General features: G+C 56.1%; 1 protein-coding gene and 1 long non-coding RNA gene across 3 annotated transcripts in view; one reads left to right on the top strand and one right to left on the bottom strand.

Annotated features, from left to right (window-relative positions):
* The window catches only part of SIGLEC1 (sialic acid binding Ig like lectin 1), a 24306-nt gene extending 10230 nt beyond the window's left edge, over positions 1-14076 (top strand). For both annotated transcript variants that reach the window (XM_081833133.1, XM_081833135.1), the window contains 16 exons: positions 1352-1651; positions 2321-2578; positions 3532-3852; positions 4124-4378; positions 4598-4900; positions 6109-6369; positions 6523-6834; positions 7357-7608; positions 7920-8189; positions 8282-8533; positions 8847-9149; positions 9772-10032; positions 10780-11082; positions 11338-11440; positions 11823-11892; positions 12601-14076. In XM_081833133.1, coding sequence (XP_081689259.1) covers positions 1352-1651; positions 2321-2578; positions 3532-3852; positions 4124-4378; positions 4598-4900; positions 6109-6369; positions 6523-6834; positions 7357-7608; positions 7920-8189; positions 8282-8533; positions 8847-9149; positions 9772-10032; positions 10780-11082; positions 11338-11440; positions 11823-11892; positions 12601-12708 — 3932 coding nt within the window. In that variant the 3' untranslated portion in view covers positions 12709-14076. The remainder of the gene's footprint in view (positions 1-1351; positions 1652-2320; positions 2579-3531; positions 3853-4123; positions 4379-4597; positions 4901-6108; positions 6370-6522; positions 6835-7356; positions 7609-7919; positions 8190-8281; positions 8534-8846; positions 9150-9771; positions 10033-10779; positions 11083-11337; positions 11441-11822; positions 11893-12600) is intronic.
* LOC145723823 (uncharacterized) lies at positions 5192-20030 on the bottom strand. Its single transcript, XR_014149145.1, has 2 exons — positions 19896-20030; positions 5192-11662 (listed from the first exon to the last, which is right to left on the bottom strand). It is a non-coding gene; the product is annotated as an uncharacterized LOC145723823 (long non-coding RNA).
* Between the last annotated feature and the right edge of the window lie 17 nt (positions 20031-20047).

Here is a 20047-nt window from a genome sequence, read left to right as displayed (position 1 = left end):
ATCTTTAAAAAAAATAAATAAATAAAATAAATTTACAAAAATATTGAGCAGATAGTACAGAGTTCCCATGTATGCTTTCCTTGCACAGTTTCCCCTATATTAACATCTTGGATTAGTGTTGTGTATTTGTTACAATTACTGAACCAACATTGATACATTATTAACTAAAGTCCCTAGTTTACATTAAGGTTCACTCTTTGTGTTGTGTATCTATAGGTTTTGAAAACTACATAATATCATGTATTCATCATTACAGTATCATACAGAATAGTTTCACTGCCCCCCAAATCCCCTGTCCTACACTTAGTTATCTGTTGAGGCAACCACAGGCAAAAAAATTTTGCCTTTTCCAGAATGTCAAATAGTTGGAATCATATAGAAGTTAGTCTCTCTCTCTCTCTCTCTTTTTTTTTTTAAGATTTTATTTATTCATTTGAGTGAGAGAGAGAGCAGGGAGGGGCAGAGGGAGAGAGAGAGAGAATCTGAAGCAGACTCCCCACTGAGCACGGAGCGGACGCCGGGCTCAATTCCACAACTGTGAGATCATGACCTGAACCAAAACCAGGATCCAAGCCACGATCCTGCATTGCATTCATTTGTCACATCTTTTTATTCTCCTTTAATCTGAGACAGTTCCTCAGTCTTTCCTTGTGTGTGTGTGTGTGTTTTTAAGATTTTATTTATTCATTTGAGAGGGAGAGAGAGCACAAGCAGAGGAAGTGGCAGAGGGAGAGGGAGAAGCAGGCTCCCCGCCGAGCAGGGAGCCCGATGCAGGGCTCGATCCCAGGACCCTGGGATCATGACCTGAGCCGAAGGCAGACGCTTCACCGACTGAGCCACCCAGGCACCACTTGCCTTGTCTTTTTTGACATTGAAACGTGAAGAGTACAGGCCAGTTGTTGTGTGGGTGTCCCTCCGTTTGCGTTTGTCTGATTTGCGTAGACTGAGCCTGTGCCCCCGGAAAGCAACAGCGCGGGTGTGATGCTGTGTCCGTCTTGCTGCGTCCCATCAGGAGGCGCTTGATGTCAGTCTGTCCCATTGCTGGTAGTCTTTCACCCTGATCGCTTGGATGAGGTGCTGTCCACTGCCAGGTGTCTCATCAGCTTTCCCATCTTCAAAGTGGGGCCCCTGACCCCGACTCACAGAGTCGCCACAGCTATTGACTGAGAAGACAAAGTGATTTGCCCCACTCAGGGATAAGGGTATTCAACCGGCCCTCGGGAGCTCTGGGCTTGCTCCCTTCACGGGCGGGGCATTGTGGAACAAAGGAGGTGCAGAATCATAGCCTATAAAGGGGGATCCGGGATTGCCCTTGTCTGAGGGTGACCGGCACCTCTTCATCTCCATACAGACCCGCCCCTTGTCCCGGAGCTAACTGCCTTCCTGGAGACACAGGAGGGGCTGGTGGGCATCCTCCACTGCTCGGTGATCAGCGAGCCTCTGGCCACCCTGGCGCTGTCACACAATGGCCTCATCCTGGCCTCCACCCCCGGGGAGGGGTCCCACAGTTCACGCTTCAGTGTCTTCTCCACCCCCAACTCCCTGAACCTGGAGATCCGAAACCTGGGGCCAGCTGACAGTGGGGAATACACATGCTCAGCCACCAACACCCTTGGGAATTCAACGTCGACCTTGGACTTCCATGCCAAAGGTAAGACCAGCACGAGGGGCTGGTGAAGGGACCCTGAGGAGGACGCCTGCTCCGGCCTTCCTCCCAGGAGTCCAGAGGACTTGGCCGAGGGGATGAACAAGCTGGTTGGTAAAAACACATCACATCAAAGATCTGGACTATACACTCATCCCGACCGGGGAGGTTCCTGAAGTCAAGGCAAAAGGGAAACATGGCAGGTTGCATTATTCCTTTCGTGCACATTCGGACTCCAAACTTGAAGAGTCCTTCATATCCGTTTGTTTCTTATTTAGCAAACGTTTGGGGCAGGCTCCGCGCCAGGAGTCAGATGCAGGAGGAAGAATAGAAAAGCACGGTCATCCATACCTCGGGGCACATGCTGCCATTTCCTCCTTCTGAGGCCGTGGCCTGCAGAGCTAATCAATGGAGCCGGGTTTTCGATGGAAGCTTGAGCTCTGGCTCACAATCCTTCTCGACCATGCTGCAGCCAGCTACTACCATAGATCAGAACTGGCATTCAAGGACAAACCCTCCTGATTATCAAGGGGCTCATGGAGCTGATGCCATGGAGTCCAGACCTACCTACAGTCATGTGGGGAGAGGAGAACCCTGGAGGTCTTCCTGCAGCCAGTGGCACGGAGCTGCCGGCGTGTGGGGGACCTGAGCCTCCCCTGCTCCCTCTTCTTCCAGTGGTCCACCTCCTCATCAGCCCCGCAGCAGAGGTGGTAGAAGGGCAAGGGGTAACACTGAGCTGCAAGACCGGTCTGAGCCCATCGCCCGACATCCGCTTCTCCTGGTACCGGAACGGAGCCCTGCTTCTCGAGGGTTCCAGCAGCAGCCTTCAGCTCTTGGCGGCCTCCAGCACCGACGCCGGCTCTTACTACTGTCAGGCCAAGGATGGCCACAGTGCCAGTGGCCCCTCCTCACCTGCCATCCTCACTGTGCTCTGTGAGTAGTCGTCCCACCAGCCCCTGCCCGCAGTGGGGAGGGTCAGGCCACTGGAGCCCACCAGCCGCCTCCACATCCCTCGGGCCCTCCTGCCACTGCCCTGCCCGGGGGTCTAGGTCAGGAAGGCACCAGAGAGCAGTCTGCCCAGGGCTGAAATGTGGGGAACAAGCCGGGGACTTTCTCTGCCTCCCCACATCCCACCCCAAACCCCAGCCCATTTAGGGCCCTCTGCTTCTATTTTTTATTTATTTATTTATTTTTAATTTTTTTTTTTAAAGATTTTATTTATTCATTCATGAGAGACAGAGAGAGAGAGAGAGAGAGAGGCAGAGGGAGAAGCAGGCTCCCAAGGAGCAGGGAGCCCGATGCGGGACTCGATCCCAGGACCCTGGGATCATGACCTGAGCCGAAGGCAGACGCTTAACCATCTGAGCCACCCAGGCGCCCTAGGGCCCTCTGCTTCTAGCCTCAAATGCACCACGGGCGCCATGTCCAAGCTCTGTCCTGAGCAGGGCCCTAGGACACCATACTCCCATATATGTGTACACACCCGTCGGCTGTGCCCTTGCAGGCTCCCATAGCCACGAAGGCAGAAGCTCTCAGCACAGGGACTGTGTCCTGTCAAGGGTGGATGCTCCGTATTAGCCTGAGGGGCTAATACGTCCATCCGCTAGCCCATCCGATGCCCTTGTCCAAGCTAGAAAATGGCATTCCTTCCTCAGGGAGGACTCTGTATAGCACTAGAGCACAGCTGAGCACGAGGGGCACGGGCTGAATTCCTCCTACCTTGGTTTGGTTGTCCTTGTGCAGTGCACAACCTACACAGCTGTTTACGGCAACCCTGGGCACATGCCTTTGTTTGGTGTGTTGTGGGAACCTAGCCAGCTTTGAGTGGACCGGGAGAAACCTGGTGGAGGCCATGGGATGAACGCCTATGCTCTCCCTCCCTACAGATGCCCCACGCCTGCCCATGTTCACTGCCCAGTTGGAGCCCGATGCTGCCGGAGATGGGGTTAGACGTCAAGGGCTCCTCTTGTGCCGCGTGGACAGCAACCCCCCAGCCCAGCTGCGGCTGCTCCACGGGGACCATGTTGTGGCCTCTTCCCTGCCACTGGGCTGTGGGGGCTGCTCCCGGCGCCTAAGGGTCACCAGAGCCCCCAACCTGCTGCGTGTGGAGATTGGTGACCCGGTGCTGGAGGATGAGGGTGTGTACCTGTGTGAGGCCAGCAATGCCCTGGGCAACGCCTCCGCCTCTGCAACCTTTGATGCCCAGGGTGAGTCAGCGCGGGGAGCGGGCGGCTCAGGGTCAGGGGCTGGTACGCGGGACCCCGCAGCCGCCCCCACCCCCCTGCTCCAAGGCGGGTCTATCGGGCGAAACCACCTCCGTTGGGCAGTGGGAGTCGCTTTTCTCCCCTGCCCCGTGGGCACCCCGGGGCATCGCCTTCCTGCCTGCTCCATCCAGGCTGGGAGGCTGGGCCCCCACCCCAGGGGGGAGGCGGTCAAGGTGAGGCCTGTCTCAGGTGGCCTGTGCTGTCTGCTCTCCAGCCACCGTCCTGGTCATCACCCCGTCGCACACGCTGCAGGAGGGCACCGGGGCCAACCTGACTTGCAGTGTGAGCCGGGGAGCCCGCGGCCCTGCCAACTTCTCCTGGTTCCGGAATGGGGCGCTGTGGGCCCAGGGCCCCCTGGAGACCGTGACACTGCTGCCCGTGGCCAGATCGGATGCTGCCCTCTATGCCTGCCGCATCCTCGCCGAGGCCGGGGCCCAGCTCTCCGCCCCGGTGGTCCTGAGTGTGCTCTGTGGGTGATGGGCCAGGGCAGGGTTGGGTACTGGGAGGGTGAGGGGGTGCTCAGTGAGGCGGGGAGGGCCGTGGGGGGGCAGAGCATGGCTTGGGCATGGGCAAGGGCAGGCTTGGACTGTGTGTGTGGAGGGGGAGGGGCATAGAGTGTGGCTGTAGGACTGGGGTGAGCTGGACTGGGGGCAGGGGGTGGGTGGCCTGAGCTCCGTCCTGTCTGCAGATCCCCCAGACCCTCCAAAGCTGTCAGCCCTCCTGGACGTGGGCCAGGGCCACGTGGCTGTGTTCATCTGCACTGTGGACAGTCGGCCCGTGGCCCGGCTGGCCCTGTTCCACGGGGAGCGCCTCCTGGCCACCAGCCTGGGGCCCCTGCTCCCATTCCATGGCCGCCTCCAGGTCAAAGCCACAGCCAACTCCCTGCAGCTAGAGGTCCGAGACTTGAGCCTTGGGGACTCTGGAAGCTACTGCTGTGAGGCCACCAATGTCCTCGGATCCACCAATACCTCCCTCTTCTTTCAGGTCCGAGGTGAGTGTCAGTTCTCTATGTGGGTAGGCCCACATGCCCTGGGGGCTGCTCTAGCCAGGCTTTGGGCTGGGTCATGTGGATTTTGGGTAGAGATGTGAGTCTTTTTCAGCCGTGGTTAGGGGAGTTTCTAGCCAGCCAGCAGGCCTCCCTTGGTCTCCAGCTAGATATTTTCCCCTGTAATCGCTGTGGCAACCACTAGAAGGCAGCGGCTATCGCCCGGCATGGCTGGCTTGCTTGGAGCGCTTGCAGAAACTTCTTTTATAGTAATACAATTTTGTTATATAACAAGAATTTTTTAAAAAGATTTTATTGATTTATTTGACAGAGAGAGACACAGCGAGAGAGGGAACACAAGCAGGGGGAGCGGGAGAGGGAGAAGCAGGCTCCCCGCTGAGCAGGGAGCCCGATGCGGGGCTCGATCCCAGGACCTTGGGATCATGACCTGAGCTGAAGGCAGACGCTTAACGACTGAGCCACCCAGGCCCCCCCCCTTTTTTTAAAGATTTTTTTATTTACTGGACAGAGAGATAGAGAGAGAGCACAAGTAGGCAGAGCAGCAGGCAGAGGGAGAGGGAGAAGCAGGCTCCCCGCTGAGCAGGGAGCCTGATGATGCGGGGCTCGATCCCAGGACCCTGGGATCCTGACCTGAGCCGAAGGCAGACGCTTAATGACTGAGCCACCCAGGCACACACAGCCCCAGTTCTTGGGCTCTCATGACTCGGAGCCTGGGTGCGGAGCTGAGCTGGGGAGGACTCAAGACCACACGGTGACTAGCCTTGGGTCATCCACGCTGGGTCCAGCTCACTATCAGGACAATGGCCCTTAGCATGACCTAAACCCTTCCCATTTCAGTGCTTTATGGGATCAAACCAGCATCTGTCAGGAGCTAGCTTGTGCAGGCGCTGTCCCTGACACGGGGTTAGAGGTCACATAAGCTGGGCCTTCTGGTAGGTGAGATATGACTGACAGAGCGAAACTGTAGCTCGAGTTGGTGGGTGGTAAAGGCCAGGACAGACCCAGTGCAGGGGAGTTGGGAGCAGGACAGAAGGAGGCGTGGAGCTGAAGCGGGGCCCTTGGTGGTGGTCTGGTAGGGGGGCTGTGGCTCCAGGACATAGGATTGGGGCCCTGGTGTAGACACACCCACAGCCCCAGGCTGGGGGGGAGGGTGTGGGGGAGGGCCCTCACCTGCTCTCGGTTTCTCCCTGCAGGAGCCTGGGTCCAGGTGTCACCATCACCGGAGCTCCAGGAGGGCCAGGCCGTGGTCTTGAGCTGCCAGGTGCCCACAGGGGTCCTGGAGGGGACCTCATACCTCTGGTATCAGGATGGCCAGCCCCTCCCGGAGTCAAACTCGGCCACGCTCCGCTTCGCAGCCATTACTCTGAGCCAAGCTGGGGCCTACCATTGCCAGGCCCAGGCTCCAGGCTCAGCCACCATGAGCCTGGCCGCCCCTGTCAGCCTCCACGTGTCCTGTAAGTTTTCATCCTGTCCATGTTTCTTGGGGGGTGAAAGAAACAAGGGCACAGCGGGAGGAGGGGCTGGGGGAGCCCAGGCCCTGGGCACTGCCTCCATGAGAGAGCACTAGATGAGGGACCAGGGGCCCTGACCACTCCCCGCTCCTGTAGATGCCCCTCGCCAGGCCACGCTCACCACCCTGATGGACACAGGCCCTGGGCGACTGGGTCTCCTCCTGTGCCGTGTGAACAGTGACCCTCCAGCCCACCTACGACTGCTCCACGGGGACCACCTCGTGGCCTCCACCCTACAAGGTGCAGGGGAGCTGGCAAGCAGCTCTCCCCGGCTGCAGGTGGCTGTGGCCCCCAGCAGGCTACGCCTGGAGATCCATGGTGCAGTGCTGGAGGATGAGGGCGTCTACACCTGCCAGGCCAACAACACCTTGGGCCAGGCCTCAGCCTCTGCCACCTTCGATGCCCAGGGTCAGTGTGAGGGTGTGAGTGTGTGCATGGGTGACTCCTTTAAGAGAAGAGAGGAGACTGGAGAGGGTTCTGGAAGCCTGAGGCACAGGAAGGCGGGCTGAACATAAGGACAGTCTCCGTTCCCAGCCTCCTTTAGGGCAAGCGACTCCAGACTTGGCTCTTATGGAAGAGTCTTTTTTTAGAAACAGATGTTTGCCTGGACGTCCAGTGGATAAAGCTAATCAGAAATGGAGGGGGGTGTTCAAGGAGAAAACACCACAGGGCAGGGAGGCTTGCGTTCTCCCATGTACCCACTAGGGGGTCAGGGAGGGCTCAGGGCACCCGGGGGCCCTGCAGAACCCTGCTTGGGACCACCTAAGAGATGGTGAGCTGTTTCCCAAGCTTTACCTCGAGCCCCCAGTAGGGGTGGGCCACCTGTGCCTCCCAGAGGCTGAGGGGCTTCCCTCCCTCATGGAGACAAGTGGCTTGCTTTACATAGCTTCACAGTCTCACTGGTGTCCCCGTGCCCTCCTCCCTCCCCAGCTGTGAGCGTGCAGGTGTGGCCCAGGGCTGTCGTGCAGGAGGGGCAGTTGGTGAACTTGACCTGCCTCGTGTGGACCGCCAACCTGACCCAGCTCACCTACACGTGGTACCGGGATGGGCAGCAACGCCCAGGTGCCCACTCCATCCTTCTGCCCAATGTCACAGTCACAGATGCTGCCTCCTACCGCTGTGGGGTGGTGACTCCGGGCCAGGCACCCCACCTCTCCAGACCTGTCACTCTGGATGTCCTCTGTGAGTTTGGTTGGATGCAGGGTGGGGCAAAAAGGAATGACGGCAGCCCACAGGGATCAAGGGCATGGCCAGAGCCCCAGAGATGTCCAACCCAGGAACTCAGTCCCCATCCATTCGATGAAGCCCGGGACAAGGAGGGCTGAGTCAGGGGTCAGAGGGGATAGGTTCTTCCTGGGCAGAGGAGCATGGCCCCAGATTGGGCAATGGGGGGCCCGTGGGATGGGGAGCCAGGGCCCTCCTGGTTTGAAGGCCACCTGCCAACTGGCCTCCTCATTGCGGTCTCTGAACCGTTTCCTTTGGTGTCCCTGTAGACGCACCCCGCAGCCTGCGCCTGACCTACCTCCTAGAGAGCCGCGGCGGACGGCTGGCCCAGGTACTGTGCACCGTGGACAGCCGCCCGCCCGCCCAGCTGGTCCTCAGCCGCGCTGGCCGCCTCCTGGCCTCCTCGACCACAGCCTCTGTCCCCAATGCCCTGCGCCTGGAGTTGTGGGAGCCCGGGCCCAGCGACGAGGGTCTCTACAGCTGCTCCGCCCACAGTCCTCTGGGCCAGGCCAATGCCTCCGTGGAGCTGCGGCTAGAGGGTGAGGCCGGGCCCGGGCCAAGCCCAGCAGGGGAGGAGGGAGCGGCTGGGGTATCTGGCTGGGCCTCGCTGACCCTGGTCTCCCTGGGACAGGCGTGCAGGTGACCCTGGCTCCATCCGCCGCTGTGCCCGAGGGGACCCCCGTCACAGTGACCTGTGAAGACCCTGCTGCCCGCCCACCTGCGCTCTATGCCTGGTACCACAATGCCCATTGGCTGCAGGAAGGGCCAGCCGCCGCCCTCTCGTTCCCGGCGGCCACACGGGCTCACGCGGGTGCCTACTCCTGCCAGGTCCAGGACGCCCAGGGCACCCGCAGCTCCCGGCCCACCGCCCTGCAAGTCCACTGTGAGCCGGGGTCCTTGGCTGGGGGTGCCGAGGCTGAGAGCGGGCGGAGGGCACTTCTGGGCCTTCGTGGGGGTGGACGCAGGACTGTAGCGGACCTCAGATTGGGCAGTTGGGAAAAGAAGGACACAGGTGATGAGAACAGAGACCCTAGAGTCCTGTGAACCCTGCCTGGGGGAAGCGGCCCACGAGGTGTCACTTCGAGGAAGTGACCTTTTGTCCAGAGGCTTCAGCCTCCCCAGTGCCAGGCAGGTAGGCCGTGGATGGTCCAGGGGTTCCCAACAAGGCCTCCAACTATGTGCTGTCATGTCCCCAGATGCCCCTCGGGATGTTGTCCTGTCATCCTTTCGGGACTCCAGAGTCAGCTCCATGGCCGTGGTGCAGTGTACTGTGGACAGCGAGCCACCCGCTGAGCTGGCCCTGTCCCGCGATGGCAAGGTGCTGGTCACCAGCCCTGGGGTCCACGGCTTGGCATCCGGGACAGGCCACGTCCAGGTGGCCCGCAATGCCCTGCGGCTGCAGGTGCAAGACGTACCCTCAGGTGACAAGGACACCTACGTGTGCACGGCCCACAACTTCCTGGGCTCAGTCAGCACCACAGGGCAGCTGCAGGGAGAAGGTGAGTGGGCGAAGGGGGTGGAGAGGGGGCTCGGGCACAGCGGGGCCATGTTTATATGAGGCATGGCGCTCCCCCAACAGGGCCTGGCTGACCAGAATGGGTAGCTAGAGCCCTGCCCCATCTGACAGCAGCGGCACAGCTCTCCCTGGAGGCAGGTGCCCAGTCTGAGGGGAAGAAACGGCCTCACCCTTGGAGCGGTCCCTGCAGGCGTGGAGCTGTAGCAGGACGCCTTGGGTGCAGGGGAGACAATACCCCGTCCTCACAGAACCCAGGCTGGAGAGGAGGCACAGACCTGCCCTGGGGAAGCCTGGGGTGGGAAGAGAGACACAACCCTACCTTTAGGGGGGCTCAGTGTGAGGGATGAGGTGGAGCCCCACCTTTGGGGAGTCCCATCTGAGAGCAAGATATAGCCCCATCCATCAGAAAGCCCGGTTTGTTAAGAGAGACACACAACCCTGTCCCGGAGGTCCCCAGTGCAAGAGATCTCAGTCTTATGGGAGAGACAATCTCACCTCTGGGGGGCCCAAATCAGAACAGACCTTCCCATAATGCACCGAGGCCTCTCAGATGCCCAGATGCCACCCAGAGGCTCCCTGACCGCCTCCTGGTCCTCGGCCTGCAGGCGTGCGTGTGGTGGCCGAGCCGGGGCTGGACGTGGCTGAGGGTGCACCGCTGAACCTGAGCTGTCGCCTCGCTGGTGGTCCCGGGCCCACGGGCAACTCCACCTTCGCTTGGTTCTGGAATGGCCAGCGACTACACGTGGAGCCTGGGCCCACCCTTGTCTTTGCCCACGTGGCCCGCGCCCAAGCCGGGGCGTACCACTGCCAGGCTGAGCTCCCCAGTGGGGCCACCACTTCTGCTCCAGTCATGCTTCGTGTGCTGTGTGAGTAGGACACCCCCCTCTGCCCCCGGCCTCAGTCTGCCCGAATCTCCCCTGCCCACCTCAGGTCCTCCTCTTCTGTCTGCAAAGAGCAAAGGCTTCACAGGGGTGGAGACCTGGGTTGGAGAACTCCCGCTGACTGCTTGTGGGACCTTGCACATCCCTGCCTGGCTTTCCTCACGTGTAAAATATCAGCCCCCTCGCCCCGTGAGGAGTATGGAGAGCGAGTGCACCCGGAGTGCTGGGTCCCTGCTCCATCCCTCATCCAGGCCCCTCGCAGCATCAGCCAGCTATGGCTGCAGTAACAAGCTACTCCAAAATATGGAACTTCAAACAACAGCCGTCGTGTTTGCTCACAATTCTGGGGGTCAGCAACTCAGGCCGGGCGTTGCTGGGCAGGTCTTCGGTGGTCTCACCGCGTGTGGCTGCTGTCGTCCAGTTGCTGAGCTGAAGCGAGATGGTGGAGGATGGCTGCATCCTCGTGGCTGGCAGCTGGGGCTGGCCTGGGCTTCCCACATGGTTGTGTTTGTAGGAGGGCAGAAGCAGTGAGGCCCCTTGAGGCCTAGCCCTGAAGTCACATAATGTCACTTCTGCTTTCCAGTGGTCAGAGCAAGTCACAGATCAAGGAGTGGAGGAATAGGCTCTTATCTGTTAGTGCAGTGAGCTGCAGGGTCATCCTGCGTGGGGCCCGGGAGGGGAGGAATTGGCACTGGTTTTCTGCAATCATCATGCCCCTCTGTGTTCCCACAGACCCTCCCAAGATGCCCACCATGACGGTCTTCGTGGAGCCTGAGGGTGGCATCCAGGGCATCCTGGACTGCCGAGTGGACAGCGAGCCCCTAGCCAGTCTGAGCCTCCACCTCGGCAGTAGGCTGGTGGCCTCTAGCCAGCCCCACAGGGCTCCTGCAGAACCACACATCCGTGTCACGGCCACCGCCAATGCCCTGAGGGTGGACATGGAGGAGCTGAGGACCAGTGACCAGGGCGAATACGTGTGCTTTGCCTCCAATGCCCTGGGCTCTGCGTCTGCTTCTACCTACTTCGGAACCAGAGGTGGGGGGTCCATCTCCCAGGCCCCTCTGTAGAGAGGCCTAGCTCTCCCGTCCAAAGGCTTCCTTCTGAGGTCTTCCCTGAATCCTTTCTGCTGTAGTCAGTTTATCCAACTAGTCTAGACTGGTTGCTTGAAGCGCCGTTGCGTGGGAAAGCTTCTGAGATAAAGTGAGGGCTAGAATAGTTTTCATCTTGGAGGGGGGAGCATCGGAGGCCTGGATCCATAGCTGCCCCCTGAGCCTCACCCTTGTATTCCAGCCTTGCACCGCCTGAGTCTGTTCCAGAAGCTACTCTGGGTCCTGGGGCTGCTGGTGGGCCTCCTCTTCCTGTTGTTGGGCCTGGGGGCCTGGTATGTCTGGAGGTGGGTTCAGAGCTGGGGGGTGGATGGGGTTACCTTGCCCTCCCCCCTTGCCCTCAACATTCCCTCATGTCTCTCTTACCAGATGCACAGGCTCCATACTTCCTAGCCTGACCTTCTTCCTCCCACTGCTCCAAATTTGGGAATTGCTTCTAGAATCACCTTTAAATCCATCTTGCTGTAGTTTTCTTTCTTTATCTGGACCCCACCTGTGTAAAGAAAGGGCTGGGAGGGAAGGAAGAAAGATAAGGTCCCCCACTCCCCACAAGGCTCCCACCGCTCTGTTCAGTGAGCAGTCTGGGGCTAAGGACTTGGGGTCGGGGGAGGGAATGGGGGTAGGCAGGGGGAGGGTAGAGGCCTTCTGAGTCCAATCTTGTTGTTGCAGGAGGCATTTTTATAAGCTGAGCATGGGTGAGAATTTGGTGGAGATGACTTCTCCGAAGGAGAGCATGCAGGTATCCATCCGCCATGCGGGCCCAGGCAGACACGATGCCCGGCTAACCCACCGTGCGGGGCTGGCGCCTAGAGACCGCTCTCATATATAGGATGGCCCCTGGGACTAGGGGGAGACTGGGGAGAGAATAGAGAGAACCAGGGACCCCTGGAAAGACAGGGAAGCCACATTCTAAATGGAGCACCCAACAGTCACGTGTTTGCTCACTGGGGACTTCGAGCATACAGTAGGCCAGTGTGACTGCTGGCTTCTCTGTGGGAGCTGCTGGTGGGGTGACTGGGGCAGACGTTCTGAACGTAGCAGTTTCACTTCAACTTCCAAGCCACATCTTGGAACACAGAACCCCACCTGTGTTTTGGGTTCTCTCTTCCCCACTCCAGAGTGTGCCCATCATCTGGGCGGGGGTGAAAGTCTGTTTTCCCTTCCCTGTGATGTGTCCCCTTCTGCAGATCATCCAGTGGGTGGGCCAGGGCTCGCAGCCTCATTGCCATCCAGGCACAGGCTCACCAGTCCCCTTGGGACCCCCACCCAAGGATTGGGGTCTAGGGAATGCCCTCCAGAGTTTGAGGTCAGGGAATGAGAGCTCCCAGAGTCCTCCTTGTAACCAGAATTTTCTCTGTGGGAAGCTCATTGATCCTGATGCAGCCACAGGTGGGACCTTGTCCCGTGCTCTGCCCCTGGGCTGACCTGTGACACTGTCTACCCTCAGGAGGAGGAGGTCACCAGAAACGGTGATGACTTGAGCCTCATGAACAAGGCTGCGTTGAATCCCGACTGCCTCTGTGGAAACAACTCTACAACATCTGATTTTCAATGACCTGGTTCCAAACCTCTTGCCAAGAAAAATGGGCGTTGAGAGTGGAGGTGAACCCTAATTTGCCCAGGAGGGTGATGACCCTGGGGCACTCTGAGGAGAAACGAGTCATGGTCATGTTGTCTACTTGTCTTTTCCTTTTCTCTGGATCTGATCTCTCCCTTTATCTTCCAATGGACTGCCCCTCACATCTTTTTCCTCCAAGCCCACCCTGGACTTTTTGGATGGGTTAGAAAAGAAGAGGAGCTTCCTATATCCTCACAGGCTGGCAAAAGCACTCTGTAGTAACTGGAATAGAAGTTAGGCTGCTCTAACAAGAGACCAAATACAGTAACTTCAACATGAGGGAATTTTATTTTTCTCTCCCATACTAATCTGGGTATGCTGTGGTAGTTTAAGGTGTCAGAATTCTGGATCCTTCTATCTTATTTTTCTCCAACCCTGAAATGTTACCTTTGGTTGTGAGGTTCATGGTGGCCCCACTGTGTTCACATTCCCTCCAGCAAGAAGAGGAAGTTGAAGGCACACTCATTCCCATTGTGGACACAACCCAGAAGTTGCAGGTCATTTCCACTCACTCCCCATTGGCTAGAGTTGAGTCACGTGGCCACCTCAAGCTGCAAGGGGTTCTGAGAAATACAGTTTTTATTCTATTTCCAAAGAATTCCCAACCATGGACTCATCCCTGAGACTTCTGACATTGGTGGGAATGCTTCCAGCAAGCCATATTTTTAGTGCCCATCTCCTGAAGGCCAGGACGTGTCCCTGGCCATTCTGTTCATGGGCTTCCCAGAGGAGGGAGTCTCTCCCACACATTAAGACCGAGGAAATCAAGATGTTCTGGTGCTCCCTAGGAAGAGGGTATGCCAGGCAATGGGGTTGCCTGAACAGGCATTTTATCAGGCCCCTGGAAGAAGAGGGGCCCCCATTCCTGTCCCCAGGGAGCGTGGAGAGCATCCTTATTTCTGCTCCAGGTACAGCCCTCTCCGTGATCAAGTGGGCTCACTCGGTCTTGTGTGCCAGGGGCTGTTAAGTAGAATGAGGGTCACAAAGAAGGAATGACTCGCTCCCATGACGTCAGTGCCTGAGAGGAGGCAGTTCTTGGGCGGGCTAGTGCCTCCCCTCACAGCCTGGTGGCAGATGGAAGGAGGTGCAAAGAGCCTGCATGGAATTTGGGTTGAGAAACCTGGAGGGTAGTGGGGAGTTGTCAGAGGGGCTAACAGGTTGGGAAGAAATTGGAGGCTGAGTAAGCTCCATGTAACACGGCCGGGAGCTTCCTGGCCCCAGGTCCCATTCCTTGTAGTGCCTGATTGCCAGACTCTTCCTGGGAGCCTGTCTGGCATGTCCACCCAATAAACATCCATCCTAGGACGTAACTGGAGTGAGTCTCCTTCTTGCAACCCAAACGGCTGCACTGGGACACGGAAGATCTAACTGTGAATGCAGCTCATTCTGGGAGACTGCCTGCTGGAGGTGGTCAGCAAGTGCAAATTACATGACATTTGCCACAAACTACCTATGCTCAAGAGATGTGTGCTCCTTCCTGCTCCGTGAGGCTCTAGGTGCTGCTCACCAACTCTGGCCACATCACCAGCACCTTGCTTGGCACGCAGTACGTGAGCACTTAGTAAGCACTGGTTTTTCTACATTGTTGTCCAGGGGGGTGGGGCGGGGGTGGAAAGTGTGCACCCAAATGGGTGTCCCCAAATGGGACAGAGACAGAGCAAGCCAAATGCAGCCAGATGTTCTTAGGCTGTCCAGGGAAGCGAGGGTGCGGGGAGGATTGCTTCTGCGCATCTCCAAGGGGACATAGGTCCACCTGGGATTGGAAGGTTCTCAGAGGGGTTAGTTGTGTCCCCCCTCAGAGGTCTGAGGCACCTCAAGACTTTTGAAATAAACTTTTAATTCAAGTGTGACACACATACAGAAAACCACACACACTGTAAGTATACATCTCGGTGACTTTCCGAAAAGTGATCAAGCCCATGTAACCAGCACCCAGATCAAGAAACAGACCATTACCAGCACCCCGGAGTCTCCCTTGAGCTCCCTCCCAGTTGCAAGCCCCCTGAAGTTAACTTCTATCTTGCTATCTAACACCAGGGATTTGACTGGCCTGTTTTTGAATTTTATATAAATGGAATCATATAGAATGTCCGATGACTTTGGAAAACTGTGTCACATTATCTATTAAAGCGGAAGCACTTCTGCCCTATGACCCTGAAATTCCACCCCTGGGTAGCTACGCCAAAGGATGAAGGGCTCTGTCCACTGTGAGGCTTGTAGGAGAATATTTACAGTCACCCTGTTCTGGGTCATTCTTCAGAATGTGTCTTGTTTACAGATGGTGGATGGCACCCAAATTACGTGAGCACTTCAAAGATTTAACTCTCCCTGGTTAGCCTTCTTCCCAGGACACTCCCCAGTGTCCCTCGGGAGAGTGACTCCAGCAAAGCCACTTGAGACATCATCTTTCCCACAGCGGCTACTTGTGGGATCCATCTTCTCAACTTTGGTCCAGTGGCCCCATACCCTCCTTGGCAACCTCCAAATAAATAGCTGCTCTGAGATTTCTGCAGAAAATTCCTCGGATATACTTGGACATAGCCCATCCGGGTTGGGAAGGCATCCACTTTGCAAGGATGACTCCAACCCCCACCCACCTTGTTTTATTAGCACTGACTGTGTGCCTGACCCTGTGCCAGGCAGTAAACAAAGACAGCCCCAGACCCCATGGAGCTCAGGATCTGGGGGGAGAGAGACAAGGAAATGGGCAGGGAGAGGTATATGCAGGGGATAGAAACCAGGCTTTAGGTCAGGAAGGACCCCTTGACAAACAGGCACCAAAGCCTATGTCTGCAGTGGGAATAGGGGCTCACCAGTTTGCTATTTTCTTGCCCGAGAGGACCCTGATGTCCACAGTGAAGCCCCCCCTCCGTGTTCAGAGCCTGGCCGCTCGAGGAGTCTGTTCTGCTTCCCCGGCCCCCAGCTCAGTTAGGGCTCAAGCCACCTCCATGTCCTCACTTGTCAGGCTGCACATTTGGTGTTGTCCCATCTCTGTGATTTCTGGGGCTCTCTTAGCTGCCTCTCTCTTCTTCCTCTTCAGGACTCCTTTACCATGGTTAGGACTGTGTCTCCATAATTTCCCCTTCCTCGAGATCCACGTTTTGTTTTGGAATCTCTAGTTGTGCTCCTGGTTAAAGATGGAAGCCTAGATCTCCCTGTCCACCCCGACTCTTCCCCAAATCCTCCCTAAAAGAAGAGATAGCCAAATGCACCCAGGGTGTGACAGGATGCTTTGCTTTCTGCCCTCCATCCCCCTGCTCATGTAGCAGGAGGATCAGGTGGCCTCTGCTGCTGGTGGCACCCATGGTGACCCCATTTACTCATCCCCAGAGGGAGGGGTTGATGTCTCTCCAGCCTGCCCATACTGGAGCCCCCAGCATGACCGCCTATGTCCATATTAGGTCTGGTTCCCCAAGATGAGGTTCCATGTGCAAGTGATGTCAGGCTGTGCTCCAAGGGGGAACTCATTAAATGGACGAAAGGAGCAAGACAGGCGAAGGCAGGAAGCTGGGGACACACGCACACAAATGTCCACAGTAACATCTCAAAACTAGGAACCACCCTAATGTCCAGCAACAAGAGAAGCAATGAAAAAAATGTTATATTCACACAATCAGATGCTAGTTAGCAATGAAAATAACTGAACTAAGCCACACACAAAAGCTGAATGCATTTCACAAACTGTGAAAAATATTTGCAACTCACATTCCAGACAAATCTCCCTTATATATATAAAGAGTTCCTTCAAGTTGCTACGAGAAAGACCAACAGCTCAGTAGAAACATGATTCAGGGAGCAAGACATACAAATGGCTCTTAAATGTTTGAACAGTTATTCAAGCTCACTGCTAGGAGGAATGTAAATTAAGACTGCACTTTCAGGGCGCCTGGGTGGCTCAGTTGGTTAAGCGACTGCCTTCGGCTCAGGTCATGATCCTGGAGTCCCGGGATCGAGTCCCGCATCGGGCTCCCTGCTCGGCGGGGAGTCTGCTTCTCCCTCTGACCCTCCCCCCTCTCATGCTCTCTCTCTATCTCATTCTCTCTCTCAAGTAAATAAATAAAATCTTAAAAAAAAAAAAAAGACTGCACTTTCACCTTCAGACATGCGTGTCATGGTTTGAGAACTGTGTTGGTAAGGTTGTGGGCAAAGGGGCACTCTAGATATTGCTGGCACGACTGTAAATTGGCACAAATTGAAGGGCAATTTAAGTGTATCCTCCCAAGTCATAAAAACACATCTTTTGACCCAGGAATCCCATTTGTAGGAAATCATCTCACAAATGAGTTTATGTATAAAATTATCCATCACAGGGACACCTGGGTGGCTCAGACGGTTAAGTGGCTGCCTTCAGCTCAGGTCATGATCCCAGGGTCCTGGGATCGAGCCCCGCATTGGGCTCCGTGCTGAGCAGGGAGCCTGCTTCTCCCTCTCCCTCTGCCTGCCACTCCCCCTGCTTGTACTCTCTCTCTGTCAAATAAAAAATAAAAAAATCTTTAAAAAAATAAAAAAGAAAATTATCCATCACAGCATGGTTTGCAATAGCAGAAGGGCTGGAAACCATTTATATGCCCAAGAGGGGACCATACGAATGAGTGGCAGCATTCAACTATAAACAATGGTGGGGACGCGCACCCACTGGAATAACTAAAATTAAAAAGATTGACAACACTAAGTGCTGGCGAGGATGTGGAGGAAACGGAACTCTCCTACACTGGTGGTGGGAATGCAAAATGGTACACTCGCTTTGGAAACTAGTTTCTTTCAAACTTAAATATGCCGTTTTGCCATGTGACCCTGCCCTTCTACTTCTGGGTCTTCACAGATGAGAAATGAGAAATGAAAACATAGATTCATACAAAAACTTCGCAGAAATTGTGTAGCAGCTGCATGTAGGAGAGTCTCACGCTGGAAAAGACCCCAAATGCCTGACTGGAGAATAGAGAAAGCGTGCTTCCCTCAGCCCATGGAACATACTCGGCACTACAAGAGGAAACAATGTCAATGAATCTCAAAAACATAGAGGGAAGAAAGCCAGACACAAAGAGTACATGCTTTACAACAACATTTATATGAAGTTCTGGAATAGGCAAAACTTAATGTATAGACACAAAGCAGATCAATGGTTGCCTGGGGGGCTGGGAGTGGGAGAGAGTAACTGGGGAGGGGCACAGGGGAACTTTTTGGGGGCGATGGAAATTGAAGCCAGCATCCACCTTGTCAGTGCAGGTGAAAGAGTGAACACTAGAGGTCTTATTGCCTCCAGGCATGGCTGGACTGGACCGGCCAAGGAACCTCCAGGAATGCAACCCCACTAGCTTACAAGTAGTTAATCAGCACTACCCTAAGGATATTATTACCGGATGTACCTAATGAAACCTCTACCATAGAGAACAAATATACTTTTCAGATTTCAAGTCTCTTGAGATGAAAAAGACCTCCCAGGGGACCGGACGAAATGGCACCAGGGCACCTGCTAACATGACCTCCTGGGCCTCCAGTCAATGACACCCACCTTCTCAGGACAGCCCTGCCCCAAATTTTGCCCTTAGAAACCTTCACTTGCAAGCCATTGGGGAGTTTGGGACTTTCGAGCCTTAGTTTCCCATTTTCCTGGGTGGTGCCATACCAGTAAATAGCTTATCTTTCTTCACTGCAAAAGCTCAGTGTCAGTTTTATTGGCCTGCTGCCCAGAGGGTGGACAAACTCTCCTACCTGGTTTGGTTACAGAACTTTGTATCTGGATTATGGTGGTGATTACAAAGGTGTATGAATTTATCAAATTCATCTAACTGGATACTTAGAACAGGTGCCCTTTATTTTTAAAGATTTTATTTATTTATTTGAGATAGTACGAGCAGGGAGGAGGGGCAGAGGGAGAGGGAGAAGCAGGCTCTCCACTGAGGAGGGAGCCCGACCCAGGGCTGGATCCCAGGACCCCCGAGTAGCCACCCAAGCACCCCCAGGTGCACTTTATTGTATGTAAATTATATCTTAATAAAGTTAACTTAAAAACCTGAAGTAATAATAATAGGATAATAGTAATAACCATAAGACCACTCTAAATGCACTGATATGAAGGATCTCCAAAGTGTCGTAAGTGGGGGAAAAAAGTGCAGAGAAATGTTAATCAGAGAAAAAAAATAGGTCTGTATTGTCTTGGGTGTGCATAAAATAATCGAAAACCCACACAAGAAGCTAAGGATAGTGGTTTAGCGTTGGTTGGGGGATGTGGGTTGAGAGGAGGGACAGAAAAGGGAGGGATGATCTCTTAACATCTTAAACTTTTGATGTTTGAATCAGAACAACATAGGTTTCCCTCGCTGCTGGAACTCTTCCTAAGGGAACCTCCGCATTTGTTCTCAAAAACAATTAGATTTGCTTAAAAGCTAACATCCCTTGTGGGGCACCTGGGTGGCTCAGTCCGTTGAACGACTGACTCTTGGTTTCAAGTCAGGTCATGATGTCTGCTAGTGAGATTGAGCCTAGGCTCCCCGCTCAGCCGGGAGGGAGTCCGCTTGAGATTTCCTCTCCCTCTCCCTCCTCCTCTGAATCCCCCCCAAACAAACAAACTAACAAATAAAATCTTTAAAAAAAGTTAACATCTCTCACTATCAGAATACCGTGTACTCGCTCTCCGAATTTACTCAGTACACAAACCTTTTAAAAAAGAAACAGATGTTGCCAAAGCAGAAAGCAGAAAGGATCCCCCACGTCTGGGAGTCTGTGGCTTTGTGCAATTGCTCCCTCTGGCCACCACCAGGGACTAGGGCTGCCCCCGCCCCCACCCGGGCGCCCGCGCGGCCGCCACAGGGGCTGGTGGCCGCCGCACCTGCTCCTCGCGGGCGCCCGCCCCCCTTCTCCTAGGCCCACTTCCGCCGGGTTCGGACCAGGGCCCCCTCTGGGCAGGCTTGGGGAGCAGGCGGGGACAGAGGTCCGCCCAGGGGACGGCGGCGGCGGCGGCGGGGGGCGCTCCCTGCGCAGACCCGAGGCGCAGCAGGCGGCCCCCTGCCCTGGTCTCTCCCCCACGCACCCCCAGGGGCCCTCACAGGCCCTTCCGAGGGGCCCCGCCCCATCCCCTCTCCAGCCCCGCTCCGCCCCCGCGGGGAGAGGGCGCGGGGACCTACCCGGCGGCTGGGCGCTGGCGGAGCCCCGAGGGGCCGCACGGATTCCGCCGGCCCTGCTCCTGCGCTTAGACGGCCGCTCCGGCTCCCCCTCCCCGAGGGCGCGCGGGGTCGGGCGGCAGGGCTTGCGGGGGCCCCGTGCGGGGTGGCGCGGG

This window comes from Leptonychotes weddellii, chromosome 10 (genome assembly GCF_054177405.1).
Source record: "Leptonychotes weddellii isolate Sample4059 chromosome 10, ASM5417740v2, whole genome shotgun sequence".
In the NCBI taxonomy this organism is placed as follows: domain Eukaryota; kingdom Metazoa; phylum Chordata; class Mammalia; order Carnivora; family Phocidae; genus Leptonychotes; species Leptonychotes weddellii.
This window is presented reverse-complemented; position numbering and strand designations above follow the sequence as displayed.